This window comes from Perca flavescens, chromosome 9, assembly GCF_004354835.1.
Source record: "Perca flavescens isolate YP-PL-M2 chromosome 9, PFLA_1.0, whole genome shotgun sequence".
NCBI classification, from domain to species: Eukaryota; Metazoa; Chordata; class Actinopteri; order Perciformes; family Percidae; genus Perca; species Perca flavescens.
This window is the reverse complement of record NC_041339.1, coordinates 11,750,616-11,771,173: the sequence shown is the minus strand read 5'-3', so window position 1 is coordinate 11,771,173 and position 20,558 is coordinate 11,750,616. Positions and strand designations below refer to the sequence as shown.

General features: G+C 41.9%; 1 protein-coding gene across 4 annotated transcripts in view; it reads right to left on the bottom strand.

Annotated features, from left to right (window-relative positions):
* Positions 1-426: 426 nt before the first annotated feature.
* farp2 (FERM, RhoGEF and pleckstrin domain protein 2) overlaps positions 427-20,558 on the bottom strand; it is a 39,293-nt gene continuing 19,161 nt past the window's right edge. Inside the window, exons 8-27 of one of the 4 annotated variants that reach the window (XM_028587016.1) lie at positions 20,246-20,393; positions 20,022-20,117; positions 19,702-19,865; positions 19,483-19,551; positions 19,284-19,341; positions 18,871-19,129; positions 12,776-12,960; positions 12,102-12,191; positions 10,116-10,249; positions 9,938-10,019; positions 9,586-9,823; positions 9,225-9,355; positions 9,079-9,147; positions 8,884-8,973; positions 6,531-6,613; positions 5,430-5,548; positions 3,881-4,020; positions 3,204-3,311; positions 2,937-3,088; positions 427-1,911 (exon numbers count right to left, since the gene is read on the bottom strand). In XM_028587016.1, the coding sequence (XP_028442817.1) occupies positions 1,818-1,911; positions 2,937-3,088; positions 3,204-3,311; positions 3,881-4,020; positions 5,430-5,548; positions 6,531-6,613; positions 8,884-8,973; positions 9,079-9,147; positions 9,225-9,355; positions 9,586-9,823; positions 9,938-10,019; positions 10,116-10,249; positions 12,102-12,191; positions 12,776-12,960; positions 18,871-19,129; positions 19,284-19,341; positions 19,483-19,551; positions 19,702-19,865; positions 20,022-20,117; positions 20,246-20,393 (2,509 nt within the window). In that variant the 3' untranslated portion in view covers positions 427-1,817. Of the gene's footprint in view, positions 1,912-2,936; positions 3,089-3,203; positions 3,312-3,880; positions 4,021-4,542; positions 4,707-5,429; positions 5,549-6,530; positions 6,614-8,883; positions 8,974-9,078; positions 9,148-9,224; positions 9,356-9,585; positions 9,824-9,937; positions 10,020-10,115; positions 10,250-12,101; positions 12,192-12,775; positions 12,961-18,870; positions 19,130-19,283; positions 19,342-19,482; positions 19,552-19,701; positions 19,866-20,021; positions 20,118-20,245; positions 20,394-20,558 lie in introns of those variants that run through there. The other 3 variants (XM_028587017.1, XM_028587015.1, XM_028587018.1) reach the window with 3 other exon arrangements.

Below are 20,558 nucleotides of genomic sequence, written 5' to 3'. Positions count from 1 at the left end.
ATTAATTAACATTAACATATTGTATTGGGTTTATTCAACACATTTTCATCATTTATAAGTACATTTGGCCCAAAATGATTTTGTTTACCTATGTACCATATCAGCTTGCGATTCATCTGTAAAGCACTCTGTACTTTGGTAAATGCAGGTTGTCTTTAAGGTCAAGACAGGATTGGAAATGGCTCAATTTAAAATGATGGTGCAAACCGGTGGCTAAAAAATGATCCGTCATTGTTGCGTAAACAGTCGTAATCTAGCAACTTCAGCCTTTCATACCGTTAAAATGTAGAGGAACTTTAAATACTACATACATGTAAAAGTCTACAACTAAACATTTGGTGGATATCTGCAGACAAGATGTTTTTTCATGAATCTGCAACACACTATGTAAAACAACACTAAGTATCTACACAAAGCCACAGAAAGTGTGACTGCAACAATCTTTTATTTGTTAGGGTTTCAACAGAAAAACATGAAGACTACATGGGGCATTCAGGAGCATGGCCCTGATGACATGCTAATAAATAGGAGAAACATTCTGTATGTTAAACAGTCAGTCTCTTACACATACACACAGAATGTCAGATGGTTTGGAGATCGTCTCCAGTGGCAGGCAGAGACACACATGTACAGACACACACGCAGACAACAAAAAGATTCCAGTCTTCGTACAAAAATTATACCAAATAATACCATGTGTGCATGTAGCACACTAAATAACTGACAATAAGCATCGCTGGTGTTTCCCAAAAGTCAGCTCCCATTAGTCTAAAACAGTTCGACATACAGCAAGACATCACCAAGTACAATTACTTCAAAATATGTTCTTCTGGTTTGCTTTTAGAAGGAAAATCTGTAACTTTTACAAAGAGTACACACTAGAGTAACCACTGCACAATATTTCCTCAAATTGTTATCCCTATACAAAAGGAAAAAAAAACAAAAAAAAACAGGATACATTTGATTACATTTGATATTAAAGAGAAATGTAGCACCAAACTGGCCATAACGCTGCCTACCTTCAGATGTAAGCAGAACAGCTCCCTTTTAAACATTCAAAACATCCCTTCATTCACAGGAAAATAAAGCCTCATAGAATACTGCTTATACCAACAGTCCATACAGGTTGAAAACACTCCGAAATGTTTGAAACCAAAATTGCTTGTGTGTCACTGTCCTAAGAGCAGCACAACTTTCTCAGAACTCCCTATGCATATCCAAAATTAAATGACTTCTACTCATGAACTTGTTTCAACATCCCGTGAACTTTCTGCTCGCCTACATCTCTCTCACACACACCTGACTCTTTCAAAGTACAATGCATTAAGCACATACTATCCCGTACCTTCATTTTCAACATGCTGTGTCATCTGTGTCCCAGTCCTAGCACAGTGCTGTGCCCAACAAAGCTTCAGTTATGTGCAAAATAGAAAAGTCCTTCAAAAAGCTTGAAGTGAAGCCCTTTGCGTTGGAGTTGGTCCCATATAACAGTATTTCCCATCAGCGTGTGTGAACAGCAATACACATGCAAAAAACTGATCAAAAATGTACACGTCTCCCTTTTCATTATATCCTGTATACTGAAACAAAATGTTATCATTTACATCATTAATCAAGAAACATGCACAGACCATTAGAATTAAATCCTTGGGCTGAGAACCGTTAACACTCAAACTGGCAGTATATATATTTCAGTCTCCAGTTGTTATAGTCTTCCCTTCACATAATAAAAAAAAAAAATAAAAGACACCGAAAACAAGACTGGATTGTGTTTCTGATGTCCCAGAGGCCCAGCCTCCAGATACATGATGTTTGATTCAGTTTCCGTTTATCTCCATGGGACCTCCTTTGGGTGTGAGCAGGCTCATCCGGCCCGTAGTGCTGGCTGCGCTCTTAATCACCTCCATCCATCTGTGAAGACAAGACAGCAGACGCAGGTTTGAAACAGTTACTACGAGACTTTTAGGCTGACCTGTGGAATGTACTACAGTGCTCTGGGGATTGGAAACTAGGGATGCACCCAATCCAGGATTCGGACGAATATTGGGCATTTTGACGGGGTTCGAACCCTACGCTTGCGCTACGCTGGTTGACGTTATGACGCTGCCATTGATTACGGGAAGGTGTTGACGTAATAGGTGGACCGTTCAATGCAGTAGGCTGGGAGAAAGTGAAAATGGAACTCGTGAGCAGAAAAAGTGTAGTTTGGCAGTACTTTCAGTCAAAAGAAGGGGATTCAAGTCGAGCCGCATGTTCAATTTGAAATGCTGATTTGTCTCGTGGTGGAGAGGACCCTAAACAATACAAAACATCGCCGCTGTTAAAACACTTGTGTATGAATCATCCGAAAGAATACGAGTTGTGCATGAAAGAATCTACAGACAGCAGCCAAAACGCAGCAACTTCAGGTACGGCATTTGTTTACTACATGGTCCAATACCATTTTTTGCTTCCCGATACCAATTCTGATACCTGAACTTTTATTTTATTATGTTTTAACAGCTGTATACTACTATCCCTGTATGGATGTGATATGATTTCTATCTTTGCTGTTGGTTTGGCTCAGGTTAAACTCTTTGTGAAACAATGAATGCCCCAGAACTTTCTTTTATTCTCCAGTTTGACAGACCGTTATAACGGAAAAATAACAAATAAACTACTTTAACGTAGATTTTCTTTAGGGCTTTATTACGTGGTATCGGATCGGTGCATGAACTCCAGTACTTCCCGATACCAACACCAGTGTTTTAGGCAGTATCGGAGGCGATACAATACTGGTATCGGTACATCTCTAGTGTTTACTGTGTTAATGGACTGAGGATAGGAATAGGATTTGGTATTCGGTTTCGGCAGGATCTTAACCAATGGATTCGGTATTCGGCCGAACTCCCAAAAATCTGGATTTGGTGCATCCCTATTAGAAACAAGTCATATACCTTTCAAAGGTGTACTCGCTTTCTGCCCGGAAAAAGTAAACATGGGACTTGAACTGCAGCTTGAAGACGTACTCCTTGTGAATGCTGTCCGACTCGTCGGGGGTGCTGACCGTGTAACCGAGCAGGGGGAGGCTAGCCAGCGGGAAGTCATCCTGCAAACCGAGACAGACACGCTTTCTAAATACAGACACACGCTCACCTCACTTGCATGTTTTTAATGGCTTGTACTCCCGCAGAAATAATTCATCTGCGCTTGTGTCTGCTGACCTGGTGAGTCTTGTAGAAGAACAAGCAGAAGTTGGTGAAAACAACCCAGAGTTTCTGCCAGCCATTACTGTTCTTGAACTTCCTCAGGAGGTAACCTGACAGCTGGTTCTACACAGAAAATACCAAGGTTAGACAGTGATACGTGCATGATCGTAGCTGATGTTTCATCATGAACTCCAAATAAAGGTCAGTGATGTGAGTCTGTGTGTAAATGCTTGCTTGTGTCATATTGCACTGATTACATAGAAAACGGTTGTGCATTAAGTTAGGGCTGTTAAAGTGTGGAGGCATACTCTAACCCTAATTAACCATGTTTTCTGCTCATCTCACTGGACGGCTAACTTCTGTCTCAAACCTGAGAGTTGTGGTGTGTGTGAGTGTGTGTGTGGTTATCTTCCATTACTTCATGTTATTTTTGTTATATTGAGTCGTTAGTATGTAATTGGATAAACTGGAATGGATTTTTTTGATTTGTGTGCGGGTGCCGCAATCAGTGTGTTTTGTATCTTATATATAAGATGTGATCAGATCAGATATAAGATATATCAATAAATCAACCAGTGTGAAATCTCAATAGAACACTTAGACGTTTTTACTCCGTTATGCTGTCTACTGAGACCTGAGGGAGTAAGTACAATAACTGCACTTCTTCTAATAATCTACCGTGGCTCTAGTACCTGGTTCATGCGCAGATAATCAGTGAGAGAGAGGTTCTGGTTTCGGTACCAGCAAACGTGCGTGATGGTGTTTGGTCTTTGGCCCTGACCGAGGAGATAGCGGGGAGGAAGCTCTGGTGAGATGGCCGGAGAGCCGTAGACTGAGAGGGTGAAGAGACACAAAGGAAGAAAAGGGTGCAGAGAAAGTGTTAGCAGGTTAACTTTGAGAGGAAGAAAAGGGGGGGAAAGAAAGTGCAGTTAGGAAGTCCTCCAGGTCTGTGGAGTAAGAATGTGTCAGAGAAGTTATTTCATTGAAAATGATTAATATCCTATAATGGCATAAGGGATCAAGAACAATGAGCCTTGCAGAACATGCATCAGTCAAACAGTAGAGACAGTAGAAACACAGGATATTAACAGTCACCGGGGGGGTGGGTGAGGGGCAAGGGGAGATTAAAGGAAATGGACAAAAAAAAAAGGTTAGAAAGAAAAGGTGAAACGCAGAAATGGACCCAGGAGCGACGGCAGCCGTTTGTCTCAAATCCACCAATGCAGTGATGAATGTCATTTACATGTGAGTAAAACTACTTATTGTCTGTGTTTTTGGAAACGTATTCGGAGTGTGCATGTGTGTGTGTAAATGTCCGTGTACGTGTGTCTAAATGTGGGCAGAGGAGGAGTACCTCCACCGCCTGGCTGTGATCAGACATAGACACACTGGTGTTGCGATGCCAGCACACATGCATGGTGGTGTTGGCGCGGTGGTGTGTCTGCTTGTCCAGAGATGTGCGGGAAGAGTTCATGTCGTCCTCCGACTCCTGCTCCAGAGAAACCTCATCAGATGATCCTGAGGGGGGGGGGGGTTGTTTGAAGGGAAGGAAGGGATTAACTCTACATTTGAATGTGTGCTACATCCATAGGCCGTTAATATTAATGGACAAAGCATCCGGTTCGGCAAAGTGCTGCAAATGCCGAAGTCCCTTAAACCTGCATTCTGTCTGAACTCCAGCAGGGGGAGACACGTGTAGTTGCAAAAGGAGCTCGGCTTCTGTAGAAGTCTATGAGAAAGTGACCCTCTTCTCACTTGATTTATTACCTCAGTAAACATTATCATAATGAGTTTATGGTCTCAATCGCTAGTTTTAAGTCTTCTGCAACACAGAATGAGGTTCATTTTTTGAATTATGGTTTCGTTGATTTTAAAAATCTGCGATAAAGCAGGGGGTGTTTTAGGACGTAGCTATGATGTGATTGCCAGTGAAAATGTGTAACGTAACGTAGAGTGTAAGCAGCTCCTCCCTCACTCCTCCCTCTCGTCTTAAATCGTCACATCTACAACCAGGATGGCTGCGCCCGTAACGGCAAACTTGACGACTCACCCACAAACCAATGGGTGACGTCACACATCCTCTGTCCATTAATATTAACAGCCTATGGCTATATCCCAAGGAAAAAAAAAGGTTATTCAGCTGAGGACAGTATAAAAAAAAAAAAAAGAAATCTCCACTCAATAAGTCCTGCAGTTGTTGCACACCTTCAGGTAACACATGGAGGCAATAGAAACTCTTACGGTTTGAGTGATCGCCGAGTCCAGCGTCAAAAAAGATGCTGGATTTCTCTTGGGACTTCTTGGCCATGTCAATAGCCATGTTTAGGTCCTCAATCCACTTCCCCATCTCCACCTGAGAGCTGAAATCACAAGTGATGACAAATTGTGTTCAATGATAGTATAGATATAGGAGATACAATGACATATTACAACATGATGTTATTAAGTAGTTTTTCATAAACTTGCAGTTAAGTATGCATTTCTAATTTCTATCATTCTTAAATCTGCCTTACATCTTCGTGTAAACATACACGCCACTTTCCTAAAGCCAAGAGGCGTGTTATCTGTACGCAGTTTGAGCTATCCGCGTGTATGTCTACGCCCTATTGACAATGAGGACATACGTCATGGTAGCTTGCTGTCACGTGACGATTTGGGAGGTGTCTGAGACCGCCCACCATTTTTGGGATCCTACGCTATCGGTTGCCAGGGGCAACAATGTAAGAGCGACACAGACAGAGCAGGAAGCGATATTACGAATTCCCCTATGGCCACGCCAAGACCCACCCTTCAGTAGCATTTATTGGCCAGGCTTCCATGAGAACGCAAGGTAACGTAACCCCATTTGTTCAGGTCCTATCCCCTGACCAATCTGCTATCCTAACCTTAACCACTCGAGGTGAAATGCCTAACCCCAACCAATCGAGCTGCTTTGTAGGGTGGGTCATGGCGTGGCCATAGTGGGATTCGTAATTTTGCGAGCAGGAAAGACTGCTCGAGGAATTAGCATCACGGTGAACGGGTTGGGTTTACGAAACCAATAACGGGGTTAGGTTTAGTAAAAGAAGAAAGCGTCGGTTGACTTTAGGAAACTTGACACGCGGGACATGATCCCCGGTCTCCTGGGTGAAAGTCCTGTGTTTGTCCTGCGAAAAATTGAGACAGATTCAACTCTGGAGAAACGCAACCCAACGTCACACAAATGGGCCATTTAAGGGACACTCCCACCACCGCCAAACCCTGCAGCTAATCGCTGGATTGCTTTCTTTGGTCTGAACGCGCCCCAACTTGTAGAACAATAGAAAAAAATCTCACTTCACTCTCCCCCAGTTACTTTCTCACCTGGCAGCCACAACAATGGTCCTCTGAGCAGAGTAGATGGTGAAGCAGTGGGGGACTGACCACTCATTTTCACTTTCCTCAACCTACAAACAAAAGAGAAACCCAGATCAACATAAGCCAAACATTGGAACACATTTGTTTACAATGAATGTTTTAAGCTTAGGAATAAAAAGGGGGAAACACAGTCGGAAAATGTCTGACTCAAGTCCTAGACGGACCTGCCAGAGAGCCTCTACTGAAACCTCTGTATGCATCGGTGTGGAGGTCAACCGTGATCAGTTCATGTCCTTTTCATTTAGCCTCCCAACAGCAGCCACGGTAAAGTCCAAAACACACATCAGTTTGGCAAGAAACAATTTCCTGCTTACATTTGATCATTTGAGAAGTCCATGGTTCAGTTTTGGCTTGATATACAGTGGCTTGCATAGGTTTACACACCCATGGTAAAGTTGACTAAAAGGAGGAATACAAAATCATCTTCTGGAAATTGATCTTAATGCCTTAATTAAAAAAAAGGAAAAATCCAACCTTTAAGGACACCAATTTTCTTTGTGAATGAATAATGTATCGTAAATAAATAAATGTTCTTACTTAAAATACAGGGGGCATAAGTAAGTACACCCCTGTGTTAAATTCCCAGATTTGTATTTTTAAAGGCCAGTTATTTCATGGATCCAGGATACTCTCAATGCAAATCAAACCAGCCACTAGGCTAACTGGAATAAAACCATGGTAATCTCTAGGTATGGTGAAAGGTATGTGATGATGTGGGGATATTTTAATTCCAAAGTCCAAGGGAACTTTATCAGGATCCATAGTAAAAGAAAAAAAAAAAAAAAAAAAAAAGGATGCATAGTATCCTGGATCCATGAAATAACTTAACTTAACTTAAAAATAGAAATCTGGGAATTTAACATAGGGGTGTACTTACATATGCCCCCTGTATTTTAAGGAAGAACATTTATTTATTTACAATACATTATTCATTCACAAAGAAAATTGGTGTCCTTAAAGGTTGGAATTTTCCTAATTTTTTTAATTAAGGCATTAAGATCAATTTCCAAAAGACGGTTTTGTATTCCTCTTTTTAGTCAACTTTAGCATGGGTGTGTAAACTTATGCAAGCCACTGTACAACTGCAAATAGTTGCAAGGACTGACATGATTCTGCATCTTGAGCAATCTAAAGTTTTTGGTTATTTGTCTACACAAGCATGGGAGAAGAAGGGTAGGGTTTGGGCATCCATGGGGCTGTACCGAATAGTCCAAAGCTTCATTCATAACGTTGACATTCAAATTCCAAATCAACATTTGAATGTTGCACAGCTTCTTTTTTTTGCCAGTCCATTCATTATGTTTAAACCCGGTATTACTGCACAGCTGCAGATAAAGATTAAGCTAAACTAATACTATTAGTATTCTACTATTTGGAGAATTACATTCCCGTTGTGGCTGTGTAGAATTGTTTCAGACTTGTGTAATAAACATTTCCAATAACTCCAAAAGTTGTTTTTGTTATAGCATAATGTTGCCATAAGCCTAATGGCCCGAAAATTACTCCCATCATTATGTTCTGCCCTTATTAGATTAGCCTGCTGCCTACGTGTATTTATGTTCATGAGTTCTATTCATTAAAGAAAGTTGATTTCATAAAAAAAGACCAACTAATTTAATCCAATGAACCACTTTATTTAAGTGTGTAAGGAGATGATGTCATAAAATGTGACTACAGACATTAAAAGCTGCATTCGAAAACCTCTATAGATGCTTTGAATGTAAAAAAAAAAATATAATAATAAAAAAAAGCATAGACATTCGGAATCGGTACAGCCCTGGGCATCCCAGCTGGCAGAGCTCAGAGGACTTACCGGTGTATCCAGCACTATGAGCTGCAGCCAGGAGTAAAGCAGAGACATGCAAAGTTAGGAGACCTAGGCCCTCCCTTCTCAACACACTGACACACTGATCACATCACACAGAATACTGAAAACCTACACATCTCCCCATCAGGTATCACTATAAAGGTTACACTTTACTTGAAAAGGTATCCACATAAGAGTGACATGACACCGTCATGAAAGTGTCAAACATTATAAACAAGTCGTAAACGTTCATGACATAATGCTTCTTTTAGTAAGCGTCATTCGGTTTTTGTCATGACAAGTTATGGTTAGGGGTTTGTGTCATGACTGTGTCATAACAGCGTCATGTGTTCATGACAGTGTCATGTCACTCTTATGTAGATACCTTCAAGTGTTACCCACTATTCTTAACAGTGTACCTGGAGCTGGATCTCTACGGGACCGATGAAGGGCCAAAAGTTAGAAGAGGTGAACTAGAGCTTATACACTCACGATCATGCCGTGAAGGGGCAGCTGGCCATGCACTTTGAACTGATTGGTCGCTGTAACACCTTTGCTTGTGTAGAGGAGCATGTCTGAGAACTGAGGAGACAACAGAACAAACATTTAGAGGGATTTCTAAGTACAGTGATTTGTAAGTGTCGGACGCTTTAATTACAGTTTAAGGAGTAGTCGATTTGTACTTACCAGGAAAAACATCCTTTGCTGCAGTCCTTTCTTGGTAAGCTTGTACAGACATCCCTCTCGTATGAACTCCTAAAAAAACAGCAGGTTGTTGTTGTTAGCCAGTTTCCCAGCACCCCCTACCCTCTGCTCCGTGTCGGTGCACTCACCCTGCCTGGCGCGGTTAAGTTCTCTATACCAATCAGGTCTCTCTGCAGCTCTGTTAGCTTCTGGAAATTCTCCAGCCGGATGAGACTGCTCTGGAGCTGAGTGGCTATCTCAGCCACTTCCTTCAGAGCCTCTGGAAGGAAATAAAAATGAAGTGAATCCAAAATACTCTCGTCGGTATCTTCTAACCATCTCGACAGAGCCAAGAGAAGTTTATTTTAGATACTCATTCAGTCCATTTTAAGAAACAATTTGTTTTTTTTAATCTTCAATTTGTAGATTTTTGTACTAATAAGTTATAAATACTCTTTTATGTTAGTCGACTAATCGGTCGCTTTGGTCTTAGCCTTATGGGAAACTCACCCTTGCAGGCGTCATGATCACGGTGGGTGGGAGCATAATGCTTGCACAGTCTCTCCAGGATGAGTTTGTAGTGCATGAGGCGTTGGATGGGCTTGAGCAGGAATGTGTTGAGGGGCAAGTAGCAGACTTTCTGCAGCTCAAACTCTTTGTAGACCGTCTCAAGCTTCTTCAGCCTCTTGGTGGCTTTCTCCAGCTCTGTTAACACCTCATTATGTTTCTGCAGGAAGCTGGTGAATTCCTAAGAATAAAGAAATCGCATACAGCGTCAACTTACAGGACATACTGTGCGCCAGTCAAACATGTGAAGGAGAGGCGATGTTAATTAATTAGAGAACTAACAATGCATTCTTACTTTTAGAGCACACATGTTCCGCAGCATCACATCACCAATCCTCTGGTAGTCCCCTTTGACGTGAGCATTAGAGCGTCCCTCCCTGAGGAAACAGATTTGGTCTTAATTAGCATCTCATCAGAGGCTTCCACACCATCATCATCATCACCACACCGAGAAACCCTGTAGGAACACCTACCAGAGAGCCAGCCTCTGGTCTAACTCCTTGAGAAAGCCTCGATGGAACTCATAGATGGGGTCGATGTTGGAGAAGAGGAGGGTCATCAGGCCTTCGGGCATGGCGTTTTCTTTGATCACAGCGCTGCGAAACCACTGGGAACAGGAGAGGGACAGCACACGGTTAATGCATATACTCTCCTTATAGATCGACTGGTATGTACACGGGATGATGCAGGACAATGGCAAGTCAGGTTTACGAGTTGTGGCTCAAACAGGAAAAGCATATCGTCCCTTTCCTCATCAGGGGACGGTAACGTTTTCAAAAACTAATAAGCCCGACATTTTTTGTGGTTTAGTCTCCAACAAACAACCAACACACTGTATATAAAACAGAAATAGAAAAGCAACCAAAGTTTACCCAAGGAAAACAAAAGAATTTGTGAGTTACAATGTTCAAATGTGGGAGTTTTTGGTGGAAGAAACTGAAGTTGCTGTTCAAAAGACTCCTTACACAAAAACCCCACAGCTGTTCACGACACTGTTGTTCACGCACAGCAAATCGTTATCATGTGTTCTGGTCTCTGCCATTATTAAGTCCTTTCTGGCTAGAGGATGGTTCTGAAAGATTGGCTGTAAGTACTTTAAGTAGAAATTACATTTAAATGATAGATATTTAGGGCGCCCGGATAGCTCAGTTGGTAGAGCGGGCGCCCATATATGGAGGTTTACTCCTCAACGCCCAGGTTCGACTCAGAGTCTGACCTGCGGCCCTTTGCTGCATGTTGTTGTCCCCCCCACCCCCTTTCATGTCTTCAGCTGTCCTGTCGAATAAAGGCCTTAAAATGCCCCAAAAATAATCTCTTTGAATTATAGATATGTAAGTGCCCTGTAGGGCTGCCCCCTAAATTTTTATTATTCTAATCATCACCCCCCGAGTTGAATCTAATGTTGTCAGTCTAATCACTGCGCTTTTATATAGCTGTGTCAATGCACACAGAGCAACGCAGGATAAAATGGCCATCTATAAACATGAGACCCGCGAAGGCTGGTTTAGGAGTTTAGTGTGAGGCGGCTGCTCTGCAGATGTGCTGGACTGTGCCGTAACTGGGCTGAGGAGTGAATTAATACAGTATTTCTAAAAACTGGGGATTCAGAGTGGACTTGGAACATTCTAATTTGGGTACAGTCCTAGTGCTCTGCCTTCAGAAAATGTTAACTGGCATTAAAAGGTGCTCTAAGCGATGTTGGGAGACGTTATTCTTCTTGATGATCAAAGTATTTTCAAACAAAATGAGACTAGCTTGCCCCTCCCTCCTCCTCCTCCTCCTCCTCCTCCTCATCCCGTCCCCTCCCCCTCCCTTCCGTGCTTCAGCAAACTAACCCCCCCCAACCCCCACCCCAAATCCTTCTCGTCGGTTATTGGCTGAACGCTGGAACGCGGTTTGTTATGGTTTTTGTGGTCCAGGTTGGCCACTTTGTTTTTGTTGGCGTTCGTGGACCCTGAGCTGTCTACAGAGACAGTGTGTTCAGGGGACCGGCAGCTTGCGGATAGTAAGGAGAGGTTTGCTGTATGTGACAAAAAATGTTGTAGCCTGAAAGAAAAATTTCTAGAAATACCTTCAACTGATAAATGGATTGACATCATCAACAATATTTATATGATGGAGAGAAGAATTTTCATGATGGGAAGGTGAATCTTGTATATTATTCCTTTAGATTAATCATTTCTTTTATGTTAAAAGTTTATCCTAGTGAATTATTAAAAAGGTACACCCCAAGGGCCTGGTTCTGTTGTTTTCAGTGTCATAATTGTTATATTCATTATTTCTTTAAGTTTGTTATTTATTATTTCTATTTTTATCCTTTGATGCACATTATTTAAAAAATAAAATAATAATAATAAAAAAAAAAAACATATACAGTCCAGGTTTCTACATTTGTATTTCAATGATATTTGTATATTGCCTTGGTAAATCCACCCAAAAAAATAAAATAAAATACTCACCACAGTGATAACCTCGAGGTCTTTCAGGTACGTCCGCTCTGTGGTCAGAATCTCTTTGGCAATGAAGTAGGCCTTGTCGGTGGGATATCGCTGAGGGACAGATGTTTTAAAATTGAGTGTTGGACAACATACCCACCATAAGAAAATTACTTTCCCTCCATTATACTAACAAACAGTATGAAAATACCTATCCATTATAAATTAAAGGGGTTCCCTGATTTCTACTCCAGGGTTTTCCCCAGTGTATTGCAAGCCCGGTGGCTCACTGGCCCTAAGCCACTGGGAATTACTTTATGTATTTTTTTCAAGTTTCTTTACTGTGGGGTGACTTGGTTGGAAACTTAAGACGTAGTCATATTTTCTAATTTCCAGTTAGCTTTTAGCACTGACTTAATGTAGGGCCCTGTGGAATCTGTCTTATAGCTTTTTAAAATTCTTAATTTCGCGATTCCATCCATGATTCTGTTATCACGGAAACTATTGGGCTCTACATTAAAGCTGCCATTAGTCTGTGAGTGGTCCCAGCCAGGCTCTCGTCGAGAAGAGAAAAAAATTAAAAAATTAAAAATACACTTGCCACCGGGTTAAACTACTTTTCTGGGGGAGACCCTGTACTCTTTTAAAGTAGGTTGTGAGGTTGGGGGGGGTGGAAGGGTGGCATGTAAGCAGTGTACCTTCCTCCTGCCCTCTTCCTCCTCCTCTAGCTTGGCATTGCTGCCCACCTCGTTTAGGATGGGGCTTTGCAGGGGCGACGGGGCCTGGCCTGGCAGGCTGAGGGTCGACATCTGGAAGGAGGGCGACAGGCAGAGGGCATCTTTGGAGTTGAAGGGTGAGAGCTGAGGACTGTCCACGACTGAATCTGTGGAAGAGGGTAAACAGCAATTCAAAATTGTATAAATTAAAGTTTTAAATCATTAAAGTCAAATAAATAGCACTCTTAAAATTAGATTACAAGCGCAAGGGGTTGGGGAAGTGAAAAAAGAAGAGAATCATGAAGGGAAAGGACTCTTCCCAAACAGGACAAGCATGATCTTTTGAAAAGGGTGGAGTTTAAATCAATGCGGTCATACTCTCCACAATAAGTGCAACTTAACACAATAGCACATTTCTAACAATGCTATAATATGTTGCATACAGTCAAATATATCCTAATATAAACCAGATTTTCCAGAATTAGGTCATTTCCTCACACACTTGCTGCATATTTTAACAAAAACAAGTGGGATGGTTCATCACAAACATTGACCACAAATGAAAGGGAAGACTACCGAGTAGACCAAAGCAAGTAATGGTTCGCACATCTATTCCCCCTGGCATAGTTTTCAGAGCCCTCTACAAGGAGGACAAATGATGCATTACAAACTTATACGAGCCCGGCTCCATTTCAGAGAACTGGCTCTTCTGCGTTTGTTCTGCCTGCGAGCTTCGCTACACAACAAATCAGAAGACAAAACAAGCAGATGAAATGTTAAGCCAGCCTCTTGACTGAAACACAGGTCACCACAGCTGTTCTTCCACTTCTATTAGGAGAGAAGAAAAAAAAAAAAAAAAAAAAAAAAAAAAAGAGGTGGAAGGCCAAGGAAAAAAAAAAAAGAAAAAAAAAAAAAGTCCTACTCGACCCGGAAATAATTGCTCACGCAAAGACTTATCAGGAATGTGGCTTGTCTGGAGGGCAAATGGTTGTTTATAGTTTATCTGAAGTGCCTCACAGGGAACGACACGAGAGGGGAAGAGCGTATACGTCAGGCTCCACAGCAGGAGGACGAGGGTTTGCTGTGGAATGACTTGGCACAAAGCCTGTACAAACAAGGAGCACACAGACTCAGCTGGAATCTTGTTTACGAGTCCGACCCAACCCCCCCAACACCATACAAGTTTGTTGCGCTTAAATATATCGGCAATGTGCATTGACTTGTTGCATGTAGGCTTCTTTTTCTAATGTTACACTGAAGAGCACGCCATACTAATGGTATAATTAAACCCAGGAGCAGTCAACAAAAGACCATTTGGAGTATGTTGCTTCTGCATGTGAAAGCAGAAGAGTTTTACACACAATATCTCCAGTCTGGTGTCTGGAAGACAGCCTCCAACCCCCTAAAGGAGATTCTTTCTTCCCTCACATGTGAACACTGCAATAGGACAGTCATGATCTGGACTTTCATTCATTACAGTCATTACATGCATGTCTAACACCACGGGGCTTTCTGTTAAAGCAGTTAAAGGAATGACATCACCATTGCGTCTTTGATTTCGGTCTGCATCTGAAAAAGAATTTTAAGTCTGACATTCATGGTACCCAAAAGTGATTACTTTATTCTTGAGAGTAAAACATACACACATTGAGTACAGGTTGTTGATAATAAGTCAGTATACATGTTCAGGATTAGGTGATGATGATTACTTGATGCCGTTAGTGCAGTTAGCTTAGCTGGTTATAATCATCAGCCAGACATTAATTCAATCTTTAGTTGAGATGTGAGAGGAATCACATGGCAGAAAAAAAACCAAGGCAAAAATAAGAAAAAAGCCATGAAACTAAATAATGTTCCACACTCTCCAAGGTGACACGGGAACAACTGTTCAAACTGTGTTTGTTATTAGGAAGAATAAAAATGGCTATTTGCTATCCTTCAAAATGACAACGACAACTGGTGAGTATTTAACAATGGCCTCTTAATTACTATAAAAAGGAAAACTTAATTTCCCACGTTTACCGGAAACATCCTAATGCTGTTGAAAAGTGAACAGGAACGTACACCTGAGATACGTGTGAAAGCATGTTGCATGAAAAGAAAAAAGTAAGTGCTTTAAGGCAAGACAAAAAGAAGACTTACAATTTAAAGAAAAAGCCAAGTGAAGTCTGCCTTTAGACAGATTAAAGTGAGCTCAAATAAAAAAAAAAATAGAAATTTGAAAAATTGATTTTGGCAAGTCAAGAACGTTGTGAGGAGGAAAGGACAACCGGTAATGAACAAAATACTACGGATTAGTTTAATATCAACACAGTATTAGCTTTTTTGTTCTATGGCACAAGTAATAGTAAATTGTTTTTAACACAGATTTGACAAGCCCAGGCACTGCAGACATCTCTCTGAGGCTGGGTGGCTGGACAGAAAAAAAAATAAAAAATAAAAAAATACTATGCGCATGCTGTGTTTTAGCAACTAACCACATGACAGCAAACCATCGTTCCTATAAAAGTAATTAAAAACATTAAAAAAAAAAATCCAGCTATTATAAAAGTACTGAGAAATCCATAGCTAATGTGCAAAAGACCCCTGTTTCCTTCCAATAAACAGAATACCACCTGTTGGTACCCTGAAGATAGCTTCAGCCAAAACAGGCCAGAAATAAAAAGCAACATCAACCTCTAGGCGTGTCCTGAATGCTTCAATAAAGGCCTTCTCTACTATATCCAAAGGGTTTCCTAGAAGTTACGTTATTACTTTTGAATTATTAGGAAGTACTACTGTATCAGACGCTACATGGTTTACTAACTGTTGCAAGTGTGCTACAGAAGCACAGTCACTTACGTACATGCAAGATGATACATTCATTCTGTAGAAAGTGGTGTAACAGTGTACTCAATGGCTCATTAGTACAATGCTTACATTCTTTAAACTTTGCTCAGCATGAGGCAAAAAATGTTAGTTGGTGTCTATTTTGGTGAAATAGTTTTTTGTAGTAATCCTTCAGACATCATGAACCTAACAAAGTACATGCTGACAACTACTTCAGCCAGCAGATGTCAGTGAGGCACAGAAGTGCAAATGGAAAAGTGGCTCCACGGCATGTCTTGTCTTTTACTACATACAGGAGGCCTGTAAGGATCAGTGAACCTGGGCGCCTTGGAGTTTTATTTTAACCCTGAGATAAGAAACAAATCAATGATTTGATTTACATGTACACATGTAGTACCATCTAAGAAATGAGATTTAAGACTCAGATGAGGATTATTACTTGTAATAACAATAGTAGTTAAGTATTTGTTTTTAAGTAAATTAGAATATACATTTTTTAAGCTTACTTGTTAGTCAAGTTATTGTAAAAAAAAAAAAAAAAAATAAATATATATATATATATATATTTTTTTTTTTTAAACTAAAAATACATTACTAGGTGCAAAAATATTTTTTTAACTCGAGTTAAATGTTAACCTGGCTGACACCAGACCCTTCTCAGTTGTAACTGAGAGTGGGTCTGGGCAAGGTTCATTCACATCTCATTTCCAAAGGGGCGTCACCGACAGACGCCGCTCAAAAGCCTCTGGGCGCAAAGGGATAGTCCTTCAACCAATCAGACCAACGATCTGGGTGACGTAGCAGCGACAGCGGCATCAACAAGTTGCTGCTCTTCGGTGGCCGTCATGTTGAATGTAAAGGCCATGACACACCAACACGATAACCGGCCGTCGGACAGTCTGGCGAGGTCAGTGACTTGAGTCTGTTCGGTGTGTTCCGTGCCGTTGTCCATCGGAAGAGCTGTCGGCCTTCATTTGGGCCGATTGGACATGTTGAATCGGAAGGCGGGCAGTCAGACTTAATGACCAATCTGATTGGTGGAGTGCTAAACCGGAAACGATGAGCCTGACGAATGGCTCTCAAAATCTGACGAAACTCTTTTAAACTGACCTTCGTCGATCTGAAATGAAGACAGATTCAGCAACCGATGGCCTATTTCTCACTTAAAATGTTTTCAGAAACACGTTTCAGTAAACTACTTTCGTAAAATATGAGATCGTATTCCGAAATTATGGTCACCAGACCCACGTGACGCGTTTGTCCAATCAGCTGCCGGTTTTCGTATTTTGGGCAACAATACAGATTAGCGCCGCCTGCGGTTATGAAGACGTGTAACGTCTCTTGCACGCGCAGACCGTACTCTCAAGTCAGCGTCGCTTCGGTGTGTTCCGAGGTATTTTTTTTTTTACCTTGGGGAGTCCGGTTGGTGTGTCAGAGCCTTAAATAAAAAGCTGCTTGCTATCGCTGCGCTATCGTCATCGTGTAAAGCCCGCCTCAACGGTTGGGATTGGTGCCTCGATTTGGAAAAATTGGAACTGGGCTCAAATGGGCTCTTGGCCAGACTGACTTGCAGAGCAAATCTCAAATTTGCCGGAAGTTCGTTTTTTCCCAGGCTAGTTAAATGTGCATGTTTTCAGCAAATGGGAGGCAAATCTAACAATACATTCCTACGCCAATGTGGACATTAGTGTTTTTAAAAAAAAAAAAAGGACTTGAAACAAAGCTTCTAAAAAGCACAAAATGTTTTGCATTTTCTGAATCCCCCGAGGGATTCACCCAAAATGCATAATCAACATTTGCTCTAAATAGGCTCAATGTTGAAAATAAGACAACTGAAAAAAGACTAAGAAAGAATTTGATTCAAGAATCTCATGAAATATAAGGCCAACACGTTTCATGAGAAGACAGGAGTGATTAAAAAAAAAAAAGCACCATAAACTGGCCATGGCAGATGGACACCAGCTCAAACCAAACCACTGATACAAACTAAAAGTGCTGCTGTAGAAAACCAACATATGGAAAAGTAGAGGTTTCCCGCCACTTAATCAGTACAGAGAGCTACAAAATTAACGCATGGGACATTTAACAAGTGTACACCACAAAGATGTGCATCAATGCTGATGGGAGCGCAGGCTCTTAGAAATTAACTCTGACACCAGCTGTACATTTATCAGCTTCACAGTTACACATATTTGCCATCTTATGTACCTAAAAGCTTTCTAAATGTCAAAAGGGTTGTGGAAACTAAGGTTAAACTGTATTATATTAGAGATTGCTGTCGCTGCTTATCATCATTATGAATTATTAAGTGCTGTAACAATATGGGATTTACATTTTAATATGAGGGGATGCAGAGGGGTCTGAGAGTGCCATGGCCTGCAGGTTGTGACACTGTAGGAGGAAACCCTCTATTCCACTGCTCCCCGTCAGCGGATTACTGTAAAACAGGTTCTGCTCAGGGGGAAGGACGCTGTCAGAGCCCCAGTCGGAGTCTGAATCTGAGCTGCCGTTCCCAGAGCCCTCAGTGGCCGTGGGTGGGTAGCTGAGCTGCTCAAGCTGCTCTACCAGGTCATTGAACTGCACAGCGGAGCTGCTCTCAGATCGCTCAGAGTACGCTGGGAAGTTGACCATTGAGCTGGCCTCTGACTGGATGTCAGAGCCTGGCAGGCGAAGCGAGGAGGAGTCGGTGCCTCCATAACCCGCCGACATGGACTCCCCTGCAGAGCTGAGCCCCAGGTTGTCCAGGGAGCTGCACTCGGAGCGGTTATTAACCAAAGAGCTGGTCTCAGAATTACCAACAATGCTATGTGGGAAAGGATTGGTATTCCCATTCAGGTCCTCGATGCCCACACTAAAGATCCTGTTTTTGCTGAGGTCAGATTCATGCACATAATCAAACTGATCTACTTTATCATCAAGCCCAAAAGAGTAGGCCTCGGCCCCCCCACCATAAAAGGAAATTTCAGTGGGATCATCATCTATGAACTCCTCTGTGACATGCAGAGGCGAGTTGGACATTGAGAACATGGGATTCTGTTTTGTACGCAAAAGCTCTGCCTCAAAAGCCTCAGGTGTAAGAACCCCCTTTCTCTTCCCTACACCCCCTCCCACAGAACACCCAGTTCCCCTCCTCCCACCATGCCCATTATCCTCACTGCCATTTTTGGAGGGCTGTGATAGGGAAGTGCCACTCTCTACACACACAAACAAGGGGCTGCAGTCTCCTGCTGCCTGATTGCTAGGGGCACCTTGAAAAGTGTAGTGAGATGGGGAAGCAGCCTTGACGGGTTCTTCCTTCGGAGGGCTGGGGGGTCTGGTAGCTTGCAGAGGGGACTGAAGCTGCTGGTGCTGGGGAGGTGCGGGAGACCGGCTCAGTGTGGGAAAAGGCTGTGGCTGAGTTTGGAGTTCTGTTCGCGGGGGGACGCTGGAGATGTGCGCTGCGTAGAAGGACACAGTAGCGGAGTAGGGGGAGCCTGGGGCCCTGAGGCTGTCATTGAATGACAAGCTCTGAAACAATGTAACAGACAGGACAAGGAAAAACAGAGTGAGGGAGGAAAAAGAAAGCAGAAAGTAGTAAAGGACAGGATAATTGTATTTGTGTATGCATTGTAGTACAAAATGTGGAAAGTTTTAGTTTGTTGGACCCTGTGGCGCCACTGACCTGTTTTGGCACATCTGTGGCTAGGGAGCGAGCAGACATTCGTATTTTACTGTTCCTCCTGAGCAAGAAACAATTTGATGACAGAATTATTATTATGAACGCAGTGTGCAAGCATTTCTCAGTCGATACTAAGAAAGAATTATAAGGGGAAACAACTTGTCTTTCTGATAAACAGTGACGACATTGTATATACACACACCTCTGGTATGGAGTTCTCTTTGCTCCATTTTCCCGGGCATAGTCCACAAGTTGCTTCTGGGTCCTTCCACTGACAGAAAGAGATCTGAATTAAAACACTGACTACTGACACAACAAAAACATTTGTTTTCGTTTCATTGCACAAGAAAACCCAAGGTTCCTACAAATAAGCATTCAAAAGATGACATAGGCCTTTGTTTTTAATGGCAGTGTGTAATACCTGTATCTGAAGGAAGAGCCTCTGGTGAAGAGGATAGTTTTGGATTTGGGTTGGGGTTGGTCAAACAAACGGAAGAATGAGTGGTATTCCACACAGATCTTCCAAAAGATTTTACATTGGTCTCGACTGGCCATCATAAACTCAAGAGTGTCCTGATGGGGGCCCTAAAACCAAACATACAGAGGAAAGACAATGAAGTCAGACAAGCAAACTGATCCCCTTTACAGTGGATGTGGATTCTGAGACCTACAGATAAAATAACAGACATTCAACATTGGCATTTCCTGAATAAAGACAGCCATCTCTTCCTTATTACGTACATGAACCTCTGGGTGGAGCTTGATCAGGAACCGTTTTCTCTTGAAGCTCAGTTTGCGAATCTTGGACCAATTGAAAGTATTTATTTTTGTGTTGCCCTGGGAGAAAAAAAGAAAGAAAAAAAAAAGGAATGTTAAAAGAAAGAAATAACCTATGACAACATTGTTACGGACTGAGGATCACATCAAACAAAAGACAGCATGCATGGTATGAGAGCAGTGGTCACCTGAAAAACCTGAAGGCCCATATGAGCAACAGCCAGATTAATTTTGGTGCCTTCTCGGTCAGCTGCTGGGTGGAAACGGACGCCATACATCTCCAGTTTACGGGCAATCTCCAGGATTTGGAAGTCTGATTCGGCTGGAGTCTGGCCCCTGGGGTAGACGATATGTAAAACACATCAACACTTGTTCAACAGTAGGTCCTCTTTTACGTCAAGCCCTTTGAATTGGCTTGTTGCTGAAATGTGCTATATAAATAAAGCTGCCTTGCCTTTATACAAAAGAAATTATTTTCTCTTATTACTATCTACTATATAT